At 43.6% G+C, this 17565-nt stretch overlaps 1 protein-coding gene across 6 annotated transcripts in view; it reads right to left on the bottom strand.

Moving 5' to 3' along the window:
- The window catches only part of EML6 (EMAP like 6), a 284967-nt gene that overhangs the window by 53895 nt on the left and 213507 nt on the right, over positions 1–17565 (bottom strand). For all 6 annotated transcript variants that reach the window (XR_009357213.1, XR_009357214.1, XR_009357212.1 and 3 more), the window contains exons 22-25: positions 13474–13615; positions 10470–10622; positions 10167–10298; positions 2633–2721 (exon numbers count right to left, since the gene is read on the bottom strand). Coding sequence is in view for 3 of the 6 variants with exons in the window: in XM_059187676.1 (XP_059043659.1) it covers positions 2633–2721; positions 10167–10298; positions 10470–10622; positions 13474–13615 (516 nt within the window). In the remaining 3 variants the exon portion in view is untranslated. The remainder of the gene's footprint in view (positions 1–2632; positions 2722–10166; positions 10299–10469; positions 10623–13473; positions 13616–17565) is intronic.

Genomic DNA, 17565 nt, shown 5'->3' with positions numbered 1-17565 from the left:
CACTGTGTGTTAGACTCCCCTGGGGAGTCCGATCAGCTAGTATCTCCTAGTATTACAGAGGAACGGCAAGATAAGACGCAGCTAAGATTTTAGTCACAACACGGGGAGGTGTTAAACGTATTTTAGTTACTGAAATTTCTCATTTCACATTCTGTCCTTTCTGGACCCACGCTGAACTGGAACCAAAAAGCTGCATTGGCCCCGGTGATTTGGGGGGCCTCGGGCAGGACCAAAGACAGGGGTGACTTGAGATGGCTTAATGTGGCCTTCTCAGGAAGAGAAGGGAACCATTCCTGCTGGGTCTACAAACAGTCTTTCTGGCCACTGACTCCCTTCCAGGTTCCAGATTCCATTTCTGAGACGCCCCGTCCATCCCCACTGCCAGCGTGCCCTTTGTGGCACTTTCCTTGACCTCGTTATGTAGGCTCACCCTGTGGTCACCCTAGCAGATCCCCCTTGGCCAGATCTGGGCCTGTGGTCCCAAGCAAATATCTCATTTGCTGGAAGCTCTGGAAATTGCATTGAAAATGGAACATTAAGTATGACCTCTGCAATCCACAAAACCACAAAGTGGTAAACTTGTTAAAAATCCTGGAACTCAGATGGAAGAAGGGTCCTCAAAGGGTCTTTTCCACAGCACCTCGCCTCACAGCTGTGTCATTACCATGGTGATTTTCCAGGGGAAGGAACTGAAGCCCAGAGAGGCGAGCCCCATAAACTGTAAACCACAGCCGGCTTAGGAGGAAGAGGGGAAGCAACCTCAAGAGAGCCGGCCTCCTAGTTCAGTGTGGCTTTAACTGCACCATGCTGCACTGTATCGATTTAAACAGACATCTTTAAAATATTTGTCATACTTAACAGTTTGCTGAGTAAGAATTGCATTAGCTTTACCATGGCTGTTTAAAGAAAAAAAAAAATCTTTTTTGTAAAGAGGATTTCCCAAATCCTTCCTATGCAGCTGAAGGGCCTGACAATACTGGTAAAGGAAATGCTGAGCTGCCTCTCCAGGGCCCTGAGAAGGAAAGACTGGGGAGGCTAGGTGTGGAAACATCAGCAGCATGGCCTCCCCATACAGCAGCACCAGGATCAGCCTCTGGGATACCAACTATGTACCGTAGAGTGACAAATGAAATCTTAAGAGCCCAAGCCTGGCATTGCAAGGAGCCACATAACATGAACTTGCCTCGTGTGCATCCATTTCTTATACATAGTAAGTGCCCAGTGGTCCCAAGCTGGAGTCATTCTCCTCTCCACCACCAGGTTAGATTGAATTTTACTGAAGTATACTTATTTGAGGGCACCAGAATATGAAGGGAAAAGATAAATGAAGTGATGTAAAATGATGTTAAAATACACAGGAGAAATCCAAGAGGCCCCATGGTCAAGGCTGCCGAGTCACACGCGGTCCCCTCAAGACTGGGACTGCAGCTCCATGGCTCCTGCTGTCCTGGAGCCTTCCTCTCCCTCTCTGTAAAAGGAGACTGACAACCATCACACTAGTCTGTTCTGGAGACAAAAACATAGGCTTATGAAGTGCCAGAACATTCACCAAGTATCTAGTATCTAGTGAACAAGTGACATAATTTAAAACATCTTTTACTCAAGGCTATGGAGGTTTCTTTAAAAAGTTAAAATAGCAACTGATCAGAGATAATCAGGGAGTGAGAGCAATTGACCAGTCAACAATCTCCATGAACATAACACCATCATCTATGACAACTGCTGTTTCTTATGTAGTGCATAAGTACCTTAGAAACCATGAACACATTATGAATGGGCGCAAGTCCCAGTGTCCCTGTCCCACTTTGCAACGATGGGGTAGCAAACTGAAGTCAGAGAGAGGCGGATGCCCGTCCCTCAGCTGTATACCCTGTGACCCCTTTCCTTCTATAGAAGCAAGACTTCCTTTTCTTTCATCAAAGGTTACACAGCAAATAAATGAATCGGATTATCTTGTGGGGCTGAGACAAGGTCCTTACAGCTCAATCAGTCCATTACCTTTTGGCCATCTGTGTTCGCATGGACTCTGAGAGATCCACCTGCCCACAAGAGCAGCGGAGCTTTTAGGAAGGCATTAGTTCATGAATTCAGATTTTGTATATAGGCTTGGATTTCAATAATTAAAAAATGACCTCAGTGGCCAAGGACATGGGGAAAATAGGGAGGGGGAAACAATTTTAATACAAATCGATGGTCAGGTTGTTCTTTTGTCTTGAAAGGTAATTTCTCCCACTGTTGTTGCAGAAGATAATGCTATAATAAATAGTGAAGAGTGAGAAAGCATGGGCATTTATGTTCACAGAAAGCTATGCACGAAGGACAGGGCATGTCCAGTGGAAAAGGACTATTTGGTACCCAAGCTGCTAGCTTCGTCCGTGTCTCCCAGCAGAGGAAAATGGAACAGAAGGCAGACTGCAGGAATGCGCCATGCTACACCAGCAGTCCCGGGGATCCATAGGTCCTCAGAATGGAGGGAGCTGGATTAAGCAGTCACATTTAAGACACAAGCAAGCTTAAAGGTACACTGAATATAACCCCTACCGATGGATAATAAGTGACAGGTTTTTATTTAAAATGGACATAGAGCATCTTCACAAAACACTTTTTAAAAAGCTCTGTATAGGACTGTTACCTCTGAAGGTCTTATTATATGCCGTTTGCCTCGTGGAGCTTCAAAAAAGAGTTGTTCTTTGGCACCCGAATTAACTTGCAACAATTTTCCTGGTATGAGAGAATGAAGCAGAAAGACAATTCACATCTGCATTTATCTTTCTATTGTAAAGAGCTAAGCATGGTTGCAACTATTCGGATTCATTTTAATCAGTCTTGTAAATTGAGCAAATAAATGGTGAATTCTCCAGAAGTGCATGTACAGGCAATTACATGGCATGGCTCAGACCCCGGAGCCAGGAATTTGTCAATGGGGACCTCATTCCTTTCAATGTGACCTTGCACATCCCTCCTAGATGTGCTGCTGTGTTTTACTCTGTTGCAATAGAAGTACATATTTTTCAAAAGCTTGACAAAATCTGGAGATGTCTGTTTTTTGTTTGTTTGGTTGGTTGGTTTTTGCCCATTTTCCTGGTTGTACAAGCATGCAGTAAAAGGAAACTGCTTTGGCAAGAACTATGGCATCAGACATGAGAACCTTGTGGCAAGCATCCAAATTTACCGAGAACTAAATTCTAAATCTGTCCTTTGAAGTTTAGAAACTGGAAGATAAAGACACACAAAACAACCTACAAATGCTCCCCCCACCCCTACCTTACTTGAAAATTTGTAAAGAAATCCAAGATTTTCTCTAAACAAAGGGTTGAGCAAAAGTGCTCTTTGGGTCTGATGTAAAATTAAAATCTTGAACTTGTTTTGATCAATGTTGAAGATGAGATATTCTGAATCTCCTCCCAGCACCTCACTAATCCTTTACGGCTTGAAATTTAAATGACTCAAAAGATACAGACCGGTATTTTTTCAGCATTTTAAAATCACAGGACATTTCAAACACACGTAGAAGTAAGAAGAGTATGAAGAACCCCTACACGTCCAGAGTCCAGCTTCAATGGTTACAAGCTCATGGCCCAGCCCAGTTCCATGAGCCTCCACTCGGGCCCTCACCAGATTCTTCTGAAGTTAACCTCAGGTGGCCTAATATTTCATCTTAAGTAATTCTGTGTACATTTACATCATACCATGTCTTCCCCTGCTTGTCCCCCATAATCTGTACATCTAGTAGTCTTGAAATGTCCTTCCTGCAAAAGTATTATCAAGATAAGAACTCAGTGTCTTCTACCATGCTCTTTAATGCTCAGGTGGGTGTTGCCTGGGTCTGCAAGCTGGTTTGGTGAACCTTCTGAATCTGCAGGTCTATTGCTCAGTGATTAATTAAAAACAAGGCTATTTTTGTAACTGAAAACCTTACTTGTTACTAATTTGCTGGGTTATAATATGGTGAGGAGAGGCCTTGGCTGTGAGGAGCAAGTGAGTTTGAAATTGCTTCCTTTAAAAGGGGCACATTTCCCTGAATTTGTGGCTGAACATACATAAACAAGAAAAAATAAAGGTAGTTAAATGAGCTTTGGCTATTTAATATTATAAGAAAATGAATAATATTTTTCCAATGAACTAAACAGACCTACGAAGTATTTTTTTTTTTTAAACAAAGATTTTTTTTTTTTTTAAAGATTTTATTTATTTATTTGACAGAGAGAGATCACAGGTAGATAGAGAGGCTGGCAGAGAGAGAGAGAGAGAGGGAAACAGGCTCTCCCTGCCGAGCAGCCGAGCAGAGGAACCCGATGTGGGACTCGATCCCAGGACCCTGAGATCATGACCTGAGCCGAAGGCAGCGGCTTAACCCACTGAGCCACCCAGGCGCCCCCCCTACGAAGTATTTTTTAGGATTCTCAAGAGGAAGTGCAAATAACAAATGATCTGGAAAAGGGATCAAAGAATTCAATGACAACACTCTTTGATTCAGTGGTTAACTGTAGATAGCTTCTGGCCATGAGATACTAAGAATCAAAGAATTCAATGAATCATAATCTCAAAAAAATCACAATTTCCAGATAATCCCAACAATTTACTTTACACTGTAGTTTCAAAGGTAGTATTTTAAAGAACACCCCAAAATTATTAGAATAGTTAAGTGAAGCACTTTGTAATTCCAAGATTATGAGAACATCCAAGCACAAGAGACAAGCACCATGAGTGCTGCTCAGCATCATAATGTCTGGGGGTACCAACCTAGCTCATGCCCTTTTCCTGAGAACTGACCCCTGCCTTGGGTTGCATGGACCCCATGGCCATGTTTATCCTCTGGAAGACAATGACCCAGGACGGGCCAGGACAGAGATGGGAGTGGGCACTCAAATTCCCTTTCCTAGGAACTCAGAATCTGGGAGACCCAATCAGTGGGTGCCTAGCTGGGATAAGATGGGAACTTTGGAAGTGAGGGTGGCATTTTGGGGCAACTGAGTGGACCACGTGCCAATGAATTAAGGAAAGCTGCCTGTGAAGAAAGAAGGGCCCAAAGGCTGACACCAGACCGAGGACAGCAGTGGACACTGAACTGAGCTTCCTCGGAGCAGGAGAGGAGAGAAGAGGGGAGAAGTGCCTGCTTGGTTTTCTGGTTCATTCCTAAAGTGAGTTCCTCAGGAGACATTGCTTCCAGCTCTTGGATTTCATGAGCTATCCCTATATCTTCCCAATAAGCTCATTGTTCATTATTATTTTAAAAATTTTAAGCTGAGTGGGTTTGAATTGCTTGCAACCAAGGATATGAAGAAATTTTTTAAAAACTGCAACAATTCTTTGTTAGGAAAAGTAGAATTATGGGTGTGATTCCTCTCCCTACCCCCACCATATTCTTTACTGTAATTATTACCTTTTTTTTAAGCATAGAAAAAATATTTAGTCACCACTCTTTTTTTTTGCTGCCTTCTGCTGTCATATAAGCACCGAAATATTCTGAGAACAGAAGTAAAGAGCAAAAAATCTGCATAATCCACTTATAATTGCCCCTTAGTAAGAGTAACCCTATTCTTTCAGGATTCCCACATTTTTATTCACTAGAAATGTCTACTCACAAGGAGGAAGAGAACTGGAAGGGCCAGATGGCCTTGTTACTAAGTGGGTACAGGAAACCACAGTCCCCACAGGTATAGAGAACTAGATAATCCACAAAACTGATTAACACCCATCATCCCAGTTGCCATATGATTTACAAGTTAGAACAGTTCTGAAATTCAGACTAGATGTACCCAATATATCAGACCATTTGCAATGGAAATGGCAAGGAGCGTTTTCTTAGGGCCCAAACTGTTCACTGATAAACAATCTTACAGTTCCGGTATTTCTAGAAACAAACTACTATCAGCTAGAAAATGTTCTTCCATATTTTCTCTCTCCCTACATTCTTTTTTTCTTTCTTATGGATTTTGTGCAGGAGCTTCACTCGCGGGGAGCTGGTATTCCTGCAACAGCCTGATATGCTTTTCGATGATCTCTTAGGACCCGTAGTTGCCATGGACACGAAAGGCTGCAGGGGCTGGTGACTACACCATCCCCGCCCCTGACAAGCCAGCTGGCTCTGGCAAATGTGTTCGCTATTTTTGACAAGATCAAAGCAATGAAACAGAAGCCTGCTTCTGAGTTCTGCTCTCTAGGCCCTCCAGACCCTCGAGGCCCCACCATGAAAGGTGGGGAGGCTGGTCTCGAGGCAGTATGGCTTGCTCCTGACATCAAGCCTTGTGAGAACTGGGATATCAGGAGCACTAGCATACCCATGCGACACGTGTCTCATGGCTGTCATGCTGGAGTTACACCAGGGAAGATCCACGGGCATATTTGCTCTCATTTTCCAGATAGAATAACCCCCCGAAAATCAGAAGTATTCTATTCTCCTCTCCATCCATAGAAAACATTTAGTCTGATGTGCTCACCTGACCCAAGGTGCCACTTAGGACAGGAGGCGAGGAAGGTTTTCAAAGACCTCAGCCTCCTTACTCCCCGGGGACTTTCCTATCACCCTGAGCTCTCATTGGACTACAGAGGCTGGCTTAGGGCAGAATTATGGAAATAATGAGGTGTGTCTCTCTCCCTCCAAAGTGGTGCCTCCACATTGAGGGCCGTCTATATAGACCATCACCGGGACACCTGCATGATTGCAACCTACCGATCCTGGCCAAGATCTTGCTCTTTCCATCTAGGACTTACTCCTCTATATAGCCCTAGCATCCCACACAGGGCCTATACATTTGCCAAATTAATTTTTTAGAGATTTTATTTGTTTATTTGAGAGAGAAAGAGAGAGTCAAAACATGGGTAATGGCAGAGGGAGAGGGAGAAGCAGGCTCCCCATTGAGCAGGGAGCCCGATGTGGGGTTCGATCCCAGAATTTGGGGATCAGGATCTGAGTCGAAGGCAGACTGACAGAGCCACCCAGGTGCCCCACATTTGCAGAATTAAAAAAAATACTCAAAACACAAGTAAAAAATGCAGTAAGATATCATTTCATACCTGCAAGGACAGTGACTATAAAAATGATGCCCCCAAATCAGAAATAACAAGTATTGGTTACCGAACGCCATACTCTGCTGGTAAGAATGTAAAGTGGTGCAGTTGCTATGGGAACCAGTACATTGGTGCCTTGACAAATTAAACATACAATCACCATTGACTCAGCAATTCCCCTTCAGGGTCTATACCCCCCAAGAATTAAAAGCAGGATCTAGTACACCCATGTTCATAGCTGCCTTATTCACAATGACTAAAAGGTAGAAGCTACCCCGGTGTCCATAGATGCGTGACCGGATAAACAAAATGTGGTCTGTACGTACAGTGGGGTATTGTTCAGCTTTAAAAAGGAAGTAAATTCTGATCCATGCTACCATATGGATTAATCTTAAGTGCCTTATGTTAGGTGAGATAAATCAGTTATAAAAAAAAAAAAAATACTGGGGCTGCCTGGGTGGTCCGGTTGGTTAATTTCAGCTCAGGTGGTGATCTCAGGGACCTGAGCTCAAGCCCCACCTCAACACTGTGCTCAATAGGGAGTCTGCAATAGTCTCTCTCTCCTTCTCTTCCTGCCCTCCCTGCGCTCGCACTCTCTTTCCCTCTCTAAAATGAACGAAAAAATCTTTTTTTTTTTTTTTTAAAGATTTTATTTATTTGACACAGAGAGATCACAAGTAGGCAGAGAGGCAGGCAGAGAGAGATGGGGGGAAGCAGGCTCCCGGGTGTGCAGAGAGCCTGATGAGGGGCTCAATCCCAGGACCCTGAGATCATGACCTGAGCCAAAGGCAGAGAGGCTTAACCCACTGAGCCACCCAGGCGCCCCTAAAATGAATGAATAAATCTTTAAAACACCCAAATACTGTCTGATTCCACTTACACGAGATACCTAGAGTTGTCAGATTCAGAAAGACACAAGTAGAATGGTGGTTGGCAGGCGCTGGGGGTGGGGAGAAGGGGAGTTACTGTTTGGTGGTTTACAAGATGATTGATTTCCACACATGGGCGCCAGTGAAAGGTGCACAACACTGTGGATGCAGCTGATGTCCCTGAACCACACATTTAAAAAAGGCTAAGATGCTAAATTTTATGTGTTTTTACCACAATTAAAACTAATGTAAAAGAAATCTTCTCAACTGAAATTTATTCTTCCTATGTCCCATTTTCTCTTGTAAATAATAATTGAGCATAGACCCCCACCAATGGTCACTGACATGGTGGGATTTCACACGTTGTGCCACGTACCATGTGAGTGTTAGATTCCCAACAAAATGCCCCATACTCTACTCTGTGTGCACCAGGCCACTCCTGACTGTCCTAAATCCTGCTCCCAAGACAGGGTAAAGAGGTACGTTAACTAGAGGACATCTGGGGGGAAATCACTTTCTCTCTCTCCCCCTTTTTTTTTCTTTTGCTTAAACAATAAAGTGGAGAGCATACATAGAGGGGGCTGAGAAGCTATTGTCTCCCTCTATGCCCTGGGCTTCTCTGGTCTCTAGAGGACTCTCAGGACAGCAGTGTCCCACCTGGTCACCGAGCCCAGCCTAGGCCCTGCGTCTGGCCAGGCCTGGACATGAAAGTGAGAGGGACTTATCTGATCTCACTCGCCCTTGCTGGGACTTGCACCTTACAATCCACAGCATGCTTCCATCCTTCTGGTGCACTGTGTAAAATACCTATGGGTTGTGAGGCTCAAATAAAATCTAAATTCCAGGGTGGCAAGTATGGTTAAACATGAACACCTGCCTAGCAGAAGTATCTATCCATCTATGGCCAGTACTTCCAAGAGATACTTGAAATATTCTGGCAACTCTGAAATCACCTCGCTTGGATTGAGGCCCTCAGCCCCTCTCTCCTGGCTGATTTTAGTTGCTTTCCCACTCCAGGCTTCCTTGTCCTCCCAAGATGGCAGGGGTTGCCCTACCCTAAGTCCCTCAGAGTTACCTAATCCCTCCAGGGTAAACGGCAGAGCTTAGCTCCTGGCATGGCATAAAGGTTCCTTCACAGTCTGTCCTGGTCTGTCTCTCCACAGTCTTCTCCCTTCTTGCCCTCAGCCAGTCAACATTAGTTTCTTTATCTCCCCCTGTTCTTCCCACCTCCTGTCTTGAAATGCCATATTCCCTCTGAGTCTAGAATGCTCATCCCAGACTTCATCACCTGGTGAACTTCTACTAGTCTTTCAAGATCCACCTCAAAGGATGTTGCTTCCATGAGGCTCCACAGGTTCCCCCATGAGCTCTTTCCTCAGAGGCACCCATGGTCGTGGTGCTTTTCTCTCACAGTCAACTAAAACTTCTTTGAAAGCTGGGTCCCCGCCCATTCCAATATGCCTACCCCAAACTCTTAACATCAGCCAAGTCCCTGGGATGAGACTTAAAAGTGACCCACCCTGTAACGGTGCAGCCCCGCCCTGCATGTCTAATGCTGACACAACCCATTCCGAGGCCCTGCACGCCCCTGCCTGTGACTTCCCGCTTCTCATTCCCAAGCCTTACCGTCTAGGCGGCTGCACTTCAAGTACAAGTCTGTCTCCCTCACTAACTTACAAACTCTGGTGAGAACTATAGGAACTGCGTCTTACTTCTGAATCATCCACATTGTCTGGCTTAAAACTTTGCTGGTAGAAACTGGATTTGTCATGGGCGTGACTTGGAGGAGGTAAGGGGGTGGCCCTCCCTTGGAGAGCAAGGTGACATGAGGTGCGCTGAATGTAGCTCTCTACCTGTGCCGGAAGGTGAAAATTGCTGGAGACTTCCTGGGCCATTCTTTGAGGGGGGGGTGGAGCACTGATAGGAAAAGGGAAAATGGAAAGGGGGAGACGCAGGGCCAGGACACAGCATGCTGAACCCAAAGGTGAGGGAGTGGATTGCTATGGTAACAGAAGGCACCTCGTACCTTTAATGGTCTTAAAACTCAGTGGCTTGAATAATAATAATAATAATTGTAGTAGTAGTAGTAATAAGACAGAAAAAATACTCAAAATGTTAACAGCAGGTGCCCCTGGGGTGTAAAGTTACAGTCATTTATATTTATTGTGGGTTCTCCACTCAGGTTTTCTCCAAAACTCAACCAGTCTTCTCTCTGGAAATAACATGTGAATGGTATTGACTTTTTTAAAACAAAGATTATATCTTAGAAGCCACAACATACTTTACCTCTTGAGTCCCAGTCAATGTGTGTAATATAACTAGAAGCACCTTTACAGATGCCAACCCGCTTGCTTGTAAGGACATTGTAAATATCCACAAAGTTATCATGGGATGCCACAGCAAGGTATTTTCCTGTATCTGCAAAGAAAATGTGCAGTTAAAACCAGTAAAACCCAAATGTTTTACACAGGAATTTACTTGCAGGAGCTTATTTCAAAATGGGAAAATGGTCAAGGAAGTATTTAAATAGTCTGTTTTTGTAAATTTTTGTCCCCACATAGTCTAGAAAGTCTCTGCTATAATCTTCACCTTTTGAAAATTTAATATCAGAGATCATTTCTTTTCTGTGATGGAAGGAGACCATGTCTTCAACAGTGTCAGCATTTACGACCAGGAAACTCCCATCATTCAAGCCAACTGCTAAGGCTTTCCCGTCAGGGGAGAAGGCACAGCATCTTCCACCTACAAAAGAATTCACGAGGAATAGTTCTCAGCATGATTCTATTATTAAGCAGACTCAATGAAGAGAAGGAGACATTTGCCCATGTGCATTCTGCATAGAATGTGACAGTGTCTTTAACATTACCTGTGAGAAGAACTACAGCTTCGTAATTTGAATGTATCTTCCTTTCAAACCCAAGGACAATGATCAGAATGTTAAAAGGACAACAAGGACAAGAGCAACAACAAAAAAAAACCCACCAAACAAAACATTTTCTCTTTCTTTAAGGTTTATCCATTCATTTCTTACTACTTGACTATCTGGAATTTTCCAAAAGACCCCAGAAGTGAATGGGGGAAAGGAGTGAAGGATTAATAAAATCAGTACTTTTGGTTCCAAGAAAAGAGAGGATATTTGAGAACAAGAATACTGGAATTCAGTTTCCAGAAACCTTTTTGGATATCGTGCCTTACACACAAAACTTGCTTTAGAGACCTTGCTGATCTAAGAGTCACTCTAAGTCTTTGATCCAAGAGTCCTAATGCAGAATTCTAGAGGTGAAAGATTTTATCCTGCTTCTTCTGTTATGAACAACACTCTTTCCGAAGGTGTCAATAAGACTAAACAGTACGGGCTGCCAGTGCCACGTGAGCCATGCTTCCCACTGCTTTTCAGGGTCACAGGGAGACATTTCTGAATGAGTGTGGACTCTGTGTGTGGGGGTGTTTAAAAGGACCCCTGTTTAAGAACCTCCCCCCATCTTTCTTATTGTCCAGACTTTGGTAAGCACCCCTCCTAGGGACAGGACAGTCCCACAGCCTTGTGCTAAGGAACTCCAAACTCCGTTTCCACACGCTCCCCTCTGTCACGGTTCATGGTATGCTGAAAGCTATGTCATACCAGCAACTCCAAACTGCCTTATCTAAATTCCATCTTCCTTCATGCACTCAGGTAGCAACAAGTCATTTAGGTACTGCGAGTCACACCTGGTGCCAGGGCCAAGAGAACACAAGACAAGCCTGCCCCTGAGGAGAGTCAAGATTAGGTTAACCATATGCTGCAACATATAAACCAGGACACTTCTCAGAGTGAAAGGGAGAGCTATTAATAATTACTCCAGGAAAACCGCTGTGAACTGGATTGAATGGTCATCCACCTAAGATATGTTGGTAGTTTTTCCACTGAACTAATTTTTAACCTAGTGAGTAAAGTTCATTGTCTGACACTGAAGTCACTCACAAGGAGGTCTTAGTATGTCAATTTCCCCATATAAATTAGTGGTCAAAGGATTCAGTCTTGTGGTTAGGGGCATGGGCTTCGGAGTCAGACCTGGGTTTGAATCCTGACTCCCCCACTGACTAAGCCCTCAAGTCCACTATAAAGAAAGGCAAGATGGCAGGGAAAAACAGCCTTAGGCAGCAGTCGGAGGCTTGCTCTCTGAAGCCCACTCTGTTTCGGTCTGAGTTCAGTTCTGTCACCCATCAGCTATGCAATTTCAGGCGAACAACCTAAATTCTCTGTGGCACAGTCTCTCAGTCTGTACATGGTGATAGTAATAGCCTTACTCCCTACGTTCCTGTGAAGACCAAATGCAAACTGCGAGGAATCCATAGCTCAACAGGACCAGCCACCATCATTTTACTATTGTCTTGACATCTTTTTTCATTTTATCCTTCGGCAATACATTCTCCACGTCTCTCTACTTGTAAAACTACCCAGTACAAATATTTTAGGGCCAGACCCCAATCTCAGCCTTTCCTAAGAACTTCCACAAATGCTTTGAGCCTCAGCTAAAGTTGTCCTTGGCAGCAGGCCTTCTCCCGAGCCTCCACACAACCTGCCTTGTACTAGACATCTTTCATTTGTCTCTCCACATCCGCTCTCCCCACCTCCCTGTGCGGGCCTGCACAGATCGCGTCAGTGGCCTCCCTGGCCCTCTGGCCTGGAAAAGCATGAACAGGAGACTGGAGGGAGGGAGCAAGGAAGGAAAGGGAACAGGGAGTTTGGGGTCCAGAGCCCCCAGGCTTCCTCCCCTGCAGGGTCCCTGCACACTGGCTGCGGCCCTGGGCCGAGGGTCCCAGCTCCTGTCTCGCCTGTCCTCTCACACAGCTCTCACTTCTGGGTTCCAGCATTGCTCTCTCCTCTTGCCCCTTCGGGCCCAGGGCTGATGAAAGTACCTGGCTGTCACCAGTCGCATGGCACTGCGCTATCCCTGGTCTTTCCTCAACATCCTACTCACCCCTTTAACAATTGGTCCCATTTTTAGACTCTCCTCAAAATCGCCTTATTTGAATAAGATGGTCTCATCTGTTGCTGGGACTCTGTTCAAACCCTGTCCATCTCTGACACTCGAGATGAGACAGTTCATCTTAGGATGCCCCAGTAGCTGACACAGAGAAGCTACTCAACAAACATTTGCCAAATTCGCACTTCTTGGTATACACCTCTTCATTCTAGTGGTTAGAGTGTTAAATATATATTTATAAAATTTCTTGATAGTAACTTTTTTTGGTAAAACTTTTGTTTTCATCTAATAAAATCAGTTGTAGAGACAGTTGGACATAAAGATAAAACAGCATTCTTTACAAGCTGATGGGTTCCAACAGACTCTCACAGCTCTCCACAAGAAGAAGAAGGACATATTGCCCCCAGGTGGTAAATGTCTGTGCAGTGCAGGGAAAACGAAGGAAGTAATGGATCAGGCCAGCTTTCTGGAACGTCTGTCTGTAGCAACCAACACTGACTTCCCACGACCTGGTGTACGTGGGGGCACGTACCAGGTACTCTAAACAGCAGCTGAGTGCAGAACGAACACAATACACGCTGTTGTTGGCAAATACTTTGACAGATGTGTAAAGTGGCATCTCATACCTTTTTTGAGCTTTCGTACTGCCAGCATACGGTGTTGGGAGGATAATTCCCAGATCCGAAGCGTTTTATCGTCGCTCACCGTTGCGCAGATGGGCAGGAGAGGGTGGGCTGCCAGCCCCCATACTTCTCCCTCCATGTGCCCCTGTGGGAGAGGAAACAAGGCCATGCAATCTCAGTTCAGGCTTCCCGGCTAGCCCTTCTGCGGCGCTGGGCAGGGTCCGCACCCTGAGAGCACCTTCAACATGTTCACATGTGAAGAAGCACAGGCTGAGCTTCCTTGAACCAAAACAAAAGCACTCAATAATTTTTTTCATTTGAATCTAAAGATGGGCCTACAGGAAGTCGAAGTCTTCATTTGTAAAGAAAACATGGATTTGTTGCTCATAAGCTGTATTTATATGATGCCAAACATCTTTCCTTTTTAGAAATATCTGGATAAATAATAAAACACCCTCATTTGATATCAAGTTAAAACAGTGTATACAGGTACACATACACTGGTAAAACAACTTGGTCATGACATAAAACACCTTTATGAATGAACCCATGTTCTAAAAAGATGTAGGTAACCACCTATCTCTATAAGAGGGATTGGACAGCAATATTCTTTCTTTTTTTTCCCAAAAAAAAAAAGTAATTTACTAAAAAAAAAAAATCCAGGATCAAATTAAGGCATATGCATTGAATTTGATTGCTATATTTCTCTTTTTTTCTAGTCTTACTGAGATACAAGTGACACACAACAGTGTGTAAGTTTAAGACTGGACAGCGATATGCTTATTAATTTAATTTAATTTAAGTCCTTTGAATGCATAGCATTGGCAAAACAAAAGCTCAGTTTTCATATCAAGTGCCTTGGGAATAACTCAGGTTCAGTGTTTGCTCACATGTTTTTCTATAAAGTGAATAACAGAAAACTGAAATGTGCTTAATAGATATTGGGCTAATTCCATATACCTTTATCTTATCACAAACACACCTAAATGGCTTAGAAATAATGACATAAAAGTGTTTAAAAAATGAACAATTAGAGAGAAAATGACTCTGATGCCTATAATTTATCACTCAATAAAGGAGTGTAAAGAACAGATTAGTGCATAGAACAGTAAAGCAGACCAGACTGTTCACTGAATTTCTGCTTTTAGTGGCCACTTATAAAAAGGCTTTGCTTAGTAAAGCAAAAAAGAAAACCGTACACAGCATATGAAAGGTGTTTGTACTTGGACTGCTTCAGGAAACACGTGGCTTTCTGAAGAGAAACTGGATGATTTCGGTTTAACAGGCCAACTGTTAGAGCGAAACAATAATTTGGCAGAAGATACTAAGTTCCAAATATGACATTCAAATATCTGAGAAGGGCCAAAGGCTGTAGAAACTCTTTGAATTTATTGGATTTGGAGTACCCTACATCTCTAGTTTTCTAATTTTCTTCCCTTCAGAAGCCTCTCACCCCAAAGGTCACAGTCAGAGGATGGGTTAGGTGTCGACCCCAATTTCCCCCCAGAATGGATGTGCTTGGAACCCTTTCCCAGGCCAAGTCCCTTTTTCATTTTGCTTGAGAACAGGACTGCATGGCTCTGAGACCCTTTTAAACTACTGCCTCATGTATTGACTTAAACATGGTATTTCCCTAAAAAATGGGATTACATTTCTGTAATCCCAGTGAGTGGACAGTGCGCAAGATAGGCCAGAAGTACCTCAAGTGGTATAGGAATGGGTTTGGAATCTTGCCTTCCTTCTGATCACTTGTAAAGCTGAGTGTAAATAGCTGCATGACTGAGAATTGATTATATGCAAAGAAAATAAAATGGGAATTACAAACTCATCTCCTGCCACTTTTCCCCTCCCCCAACCCAGTCTTCCTTCTCTTAAAAAATAAACAATCTATTCCAAGGGACATTGTGTTGCCATACTACTGGCAAAGCGGTGCAAGTACTTTCCCACAGCAGGATAGTGGAGGATCTTAACCACACTGCTTGTTCCTTCACTTTCCCTCTGTGTCCATCCTCTCTTGGAGCAGGACCATGAGCCTCATGAGCCTCATGAGCCTCATGAGCTCCATGAGTCCTGAGAGGATAGGAAGCCCTACTCCACTGTGCACAGCGGGTAGCACAGGGTGGTCCTCAGCAGGAGCCCAACAAACACTGATGGAATTGAACTACTTGGTTCTGCTTAAGAGGAAATACAAATGAGTGATAGATAAGAAGAGGAAAGAGAGAGTGGAAACAGACCTGACTATTCACTGATTTCTGAAAAGGAAAGGAATGGTACAAGTGTAAGGAGACAAGATGTCAGTAATCAACATTTTTTCCTGAAGGTTCCACCAACTCTACTGCCTGCCCATAACTCAGGGTGCCATGCCTTCTGCATGGTTCCTTGGCAGTCTCCATGCTAAAAGACACAGGGAGAACAGCCCAGTGTAGTGAAAGAGGAAAGGCTCTGGTATCTGACACCTTGGTTTGAATCCCAGCTCTGCAGTTCTTAGCATATGGCTGTGGGCAATTTAATGGGCTTTGGGTCCCTCATCTATAAAACTTCAAATTCCTGTTGTGGAGAAATAAATGTTGTACAACAGTACTGCCTGACACAGAGTAGGCACTCAATAAACAGTACCTATAGCTATTTTTATTATTAGAACAATAGAAACAAATATGGGGAAAAACCAGAATCATACAGAATGAAGAGGCAAAAGGCCTTAATTTTCGAGTTTAAAACATATTTAAACAAAATAAGCTCAACTATAATGTTTTTCAAAATAAAAAAATATAGAGTTTAAATCTTACAGTATTGCTTAAATCACATGATGGTAGGGACCTAAAAAAATATTTAGCAATGTAGCATGTATGCAAATAAGTTAAAGTCTCAAATTTAAAAAAAAAAAAAAAAAAAAAAAAAAAAGTTAAAGTCTCAAATATGTGGGGATTAGGAAGAAATAATCACTTTTCAGTAAAATTAAATAAGAAGCGATGGCCAGAGAGAAAAAGAAATTTGTTTGGAAGGAAACAAAATCAAGATCAGCTGGAGAACGAAGACATCATGCCTCACAGACACCTCCAGCGTATTCCCAGTCCCTGCTACCTGCTACTATCAGCTACAGGGCTTTTGAGGTTTTTAACGCAGAATTCTTTTTTTTTTTTTAATAATTTTTAAAAATTTTTTATAAACATATAATGTATTATTAGCCCCAGGGGTACAGGTCTGTGAATCGCCAGGCTTACACACTTCACAGCGCTCACCATAGCACATACCCTCCCCAATGTCCATAACGCCATCTCCCTCTCCGTAACCTCCTCCTCTCGGTAACCCTCAGTTTGTTTTGTGAGATTAAGAGTCTCTCATGGGGGGTGCCTGGGTGGCTCAGTGGGTTAAGCCGCTGCCTTCGGCTCGGGTCATGATCTCAGGGTCCTGGGATTGAGCCCCACATCGGGTTCTCTGCTCAGCAGGGAGCCTGCTTCCTCCTCTCTCTCTCTCTGCCTGCCTCTCTGCCTACTTGTGATCTCTCTCTGTCAAGTAAATAAATAAAATCTTAAAAAAAAAAAAAAAGAGTCTCTCATGGTTTGTCTCCATCCTAATCCCATCTTGTTTCAGTTCGCAGAATTCTTTTTTAAACACATTCTTATTCAGGATATCCTGAATGGGGCTTGGGCACATGCCACTTTAAAACCTCATAGTGTTTTGAATGATTGTGTGTGTGTGGACCTATTCCCAGGATGCAGCAAATCGAAGGGCCACTCTCAGTGGGATTTGGGAGTTCATCTCTAAGATAGAAAACTTGAAGGAGAAGGAGGTGAACCAGGGACCCATAGAAGTCCTGAAGCTTATATAATAGGGCATATTTTTTTTACTCTGCTTTCTGAATGTACACCCTCACCCCAACCTGAGCCCTTTCTGTCTATAAATAAGGTCTGTCCATCACCAAACTGGTCACAGTCTCACCCCCTCAAGTGAGATTATTGAGGGGAGATGGAGGGCAAGAAGTAGGCCATGTGTTTACATGCACCAAGACAGAGACTAGCATGAGGCAAAAAAAAAAACCAAACAAAACAAAACCCCAAAAAACAAAAAACAAAGGAGACACTTATATACTTGGTG

This window comes from Mustela lutreola, chromosome 9, assembly GCF_030435805.1.
Source record: "Mustela lutreola isolate mMusLut2 chromosome 9, mMusLut2.pri, whole genome shotgun sequence".
In the NCBI taxonomy this organism is placed as follows: domain Eukaryota; kingdom Metazoa; phylum Chordata; class Mammalia; order Carnivora; family Mustelidae; genus Mustela; species Mustela lutreola.
Note: the sequence above shows the minus strand (reverse complement) of the source record. Positions and strands in the feature narration are given on the sequence as shown.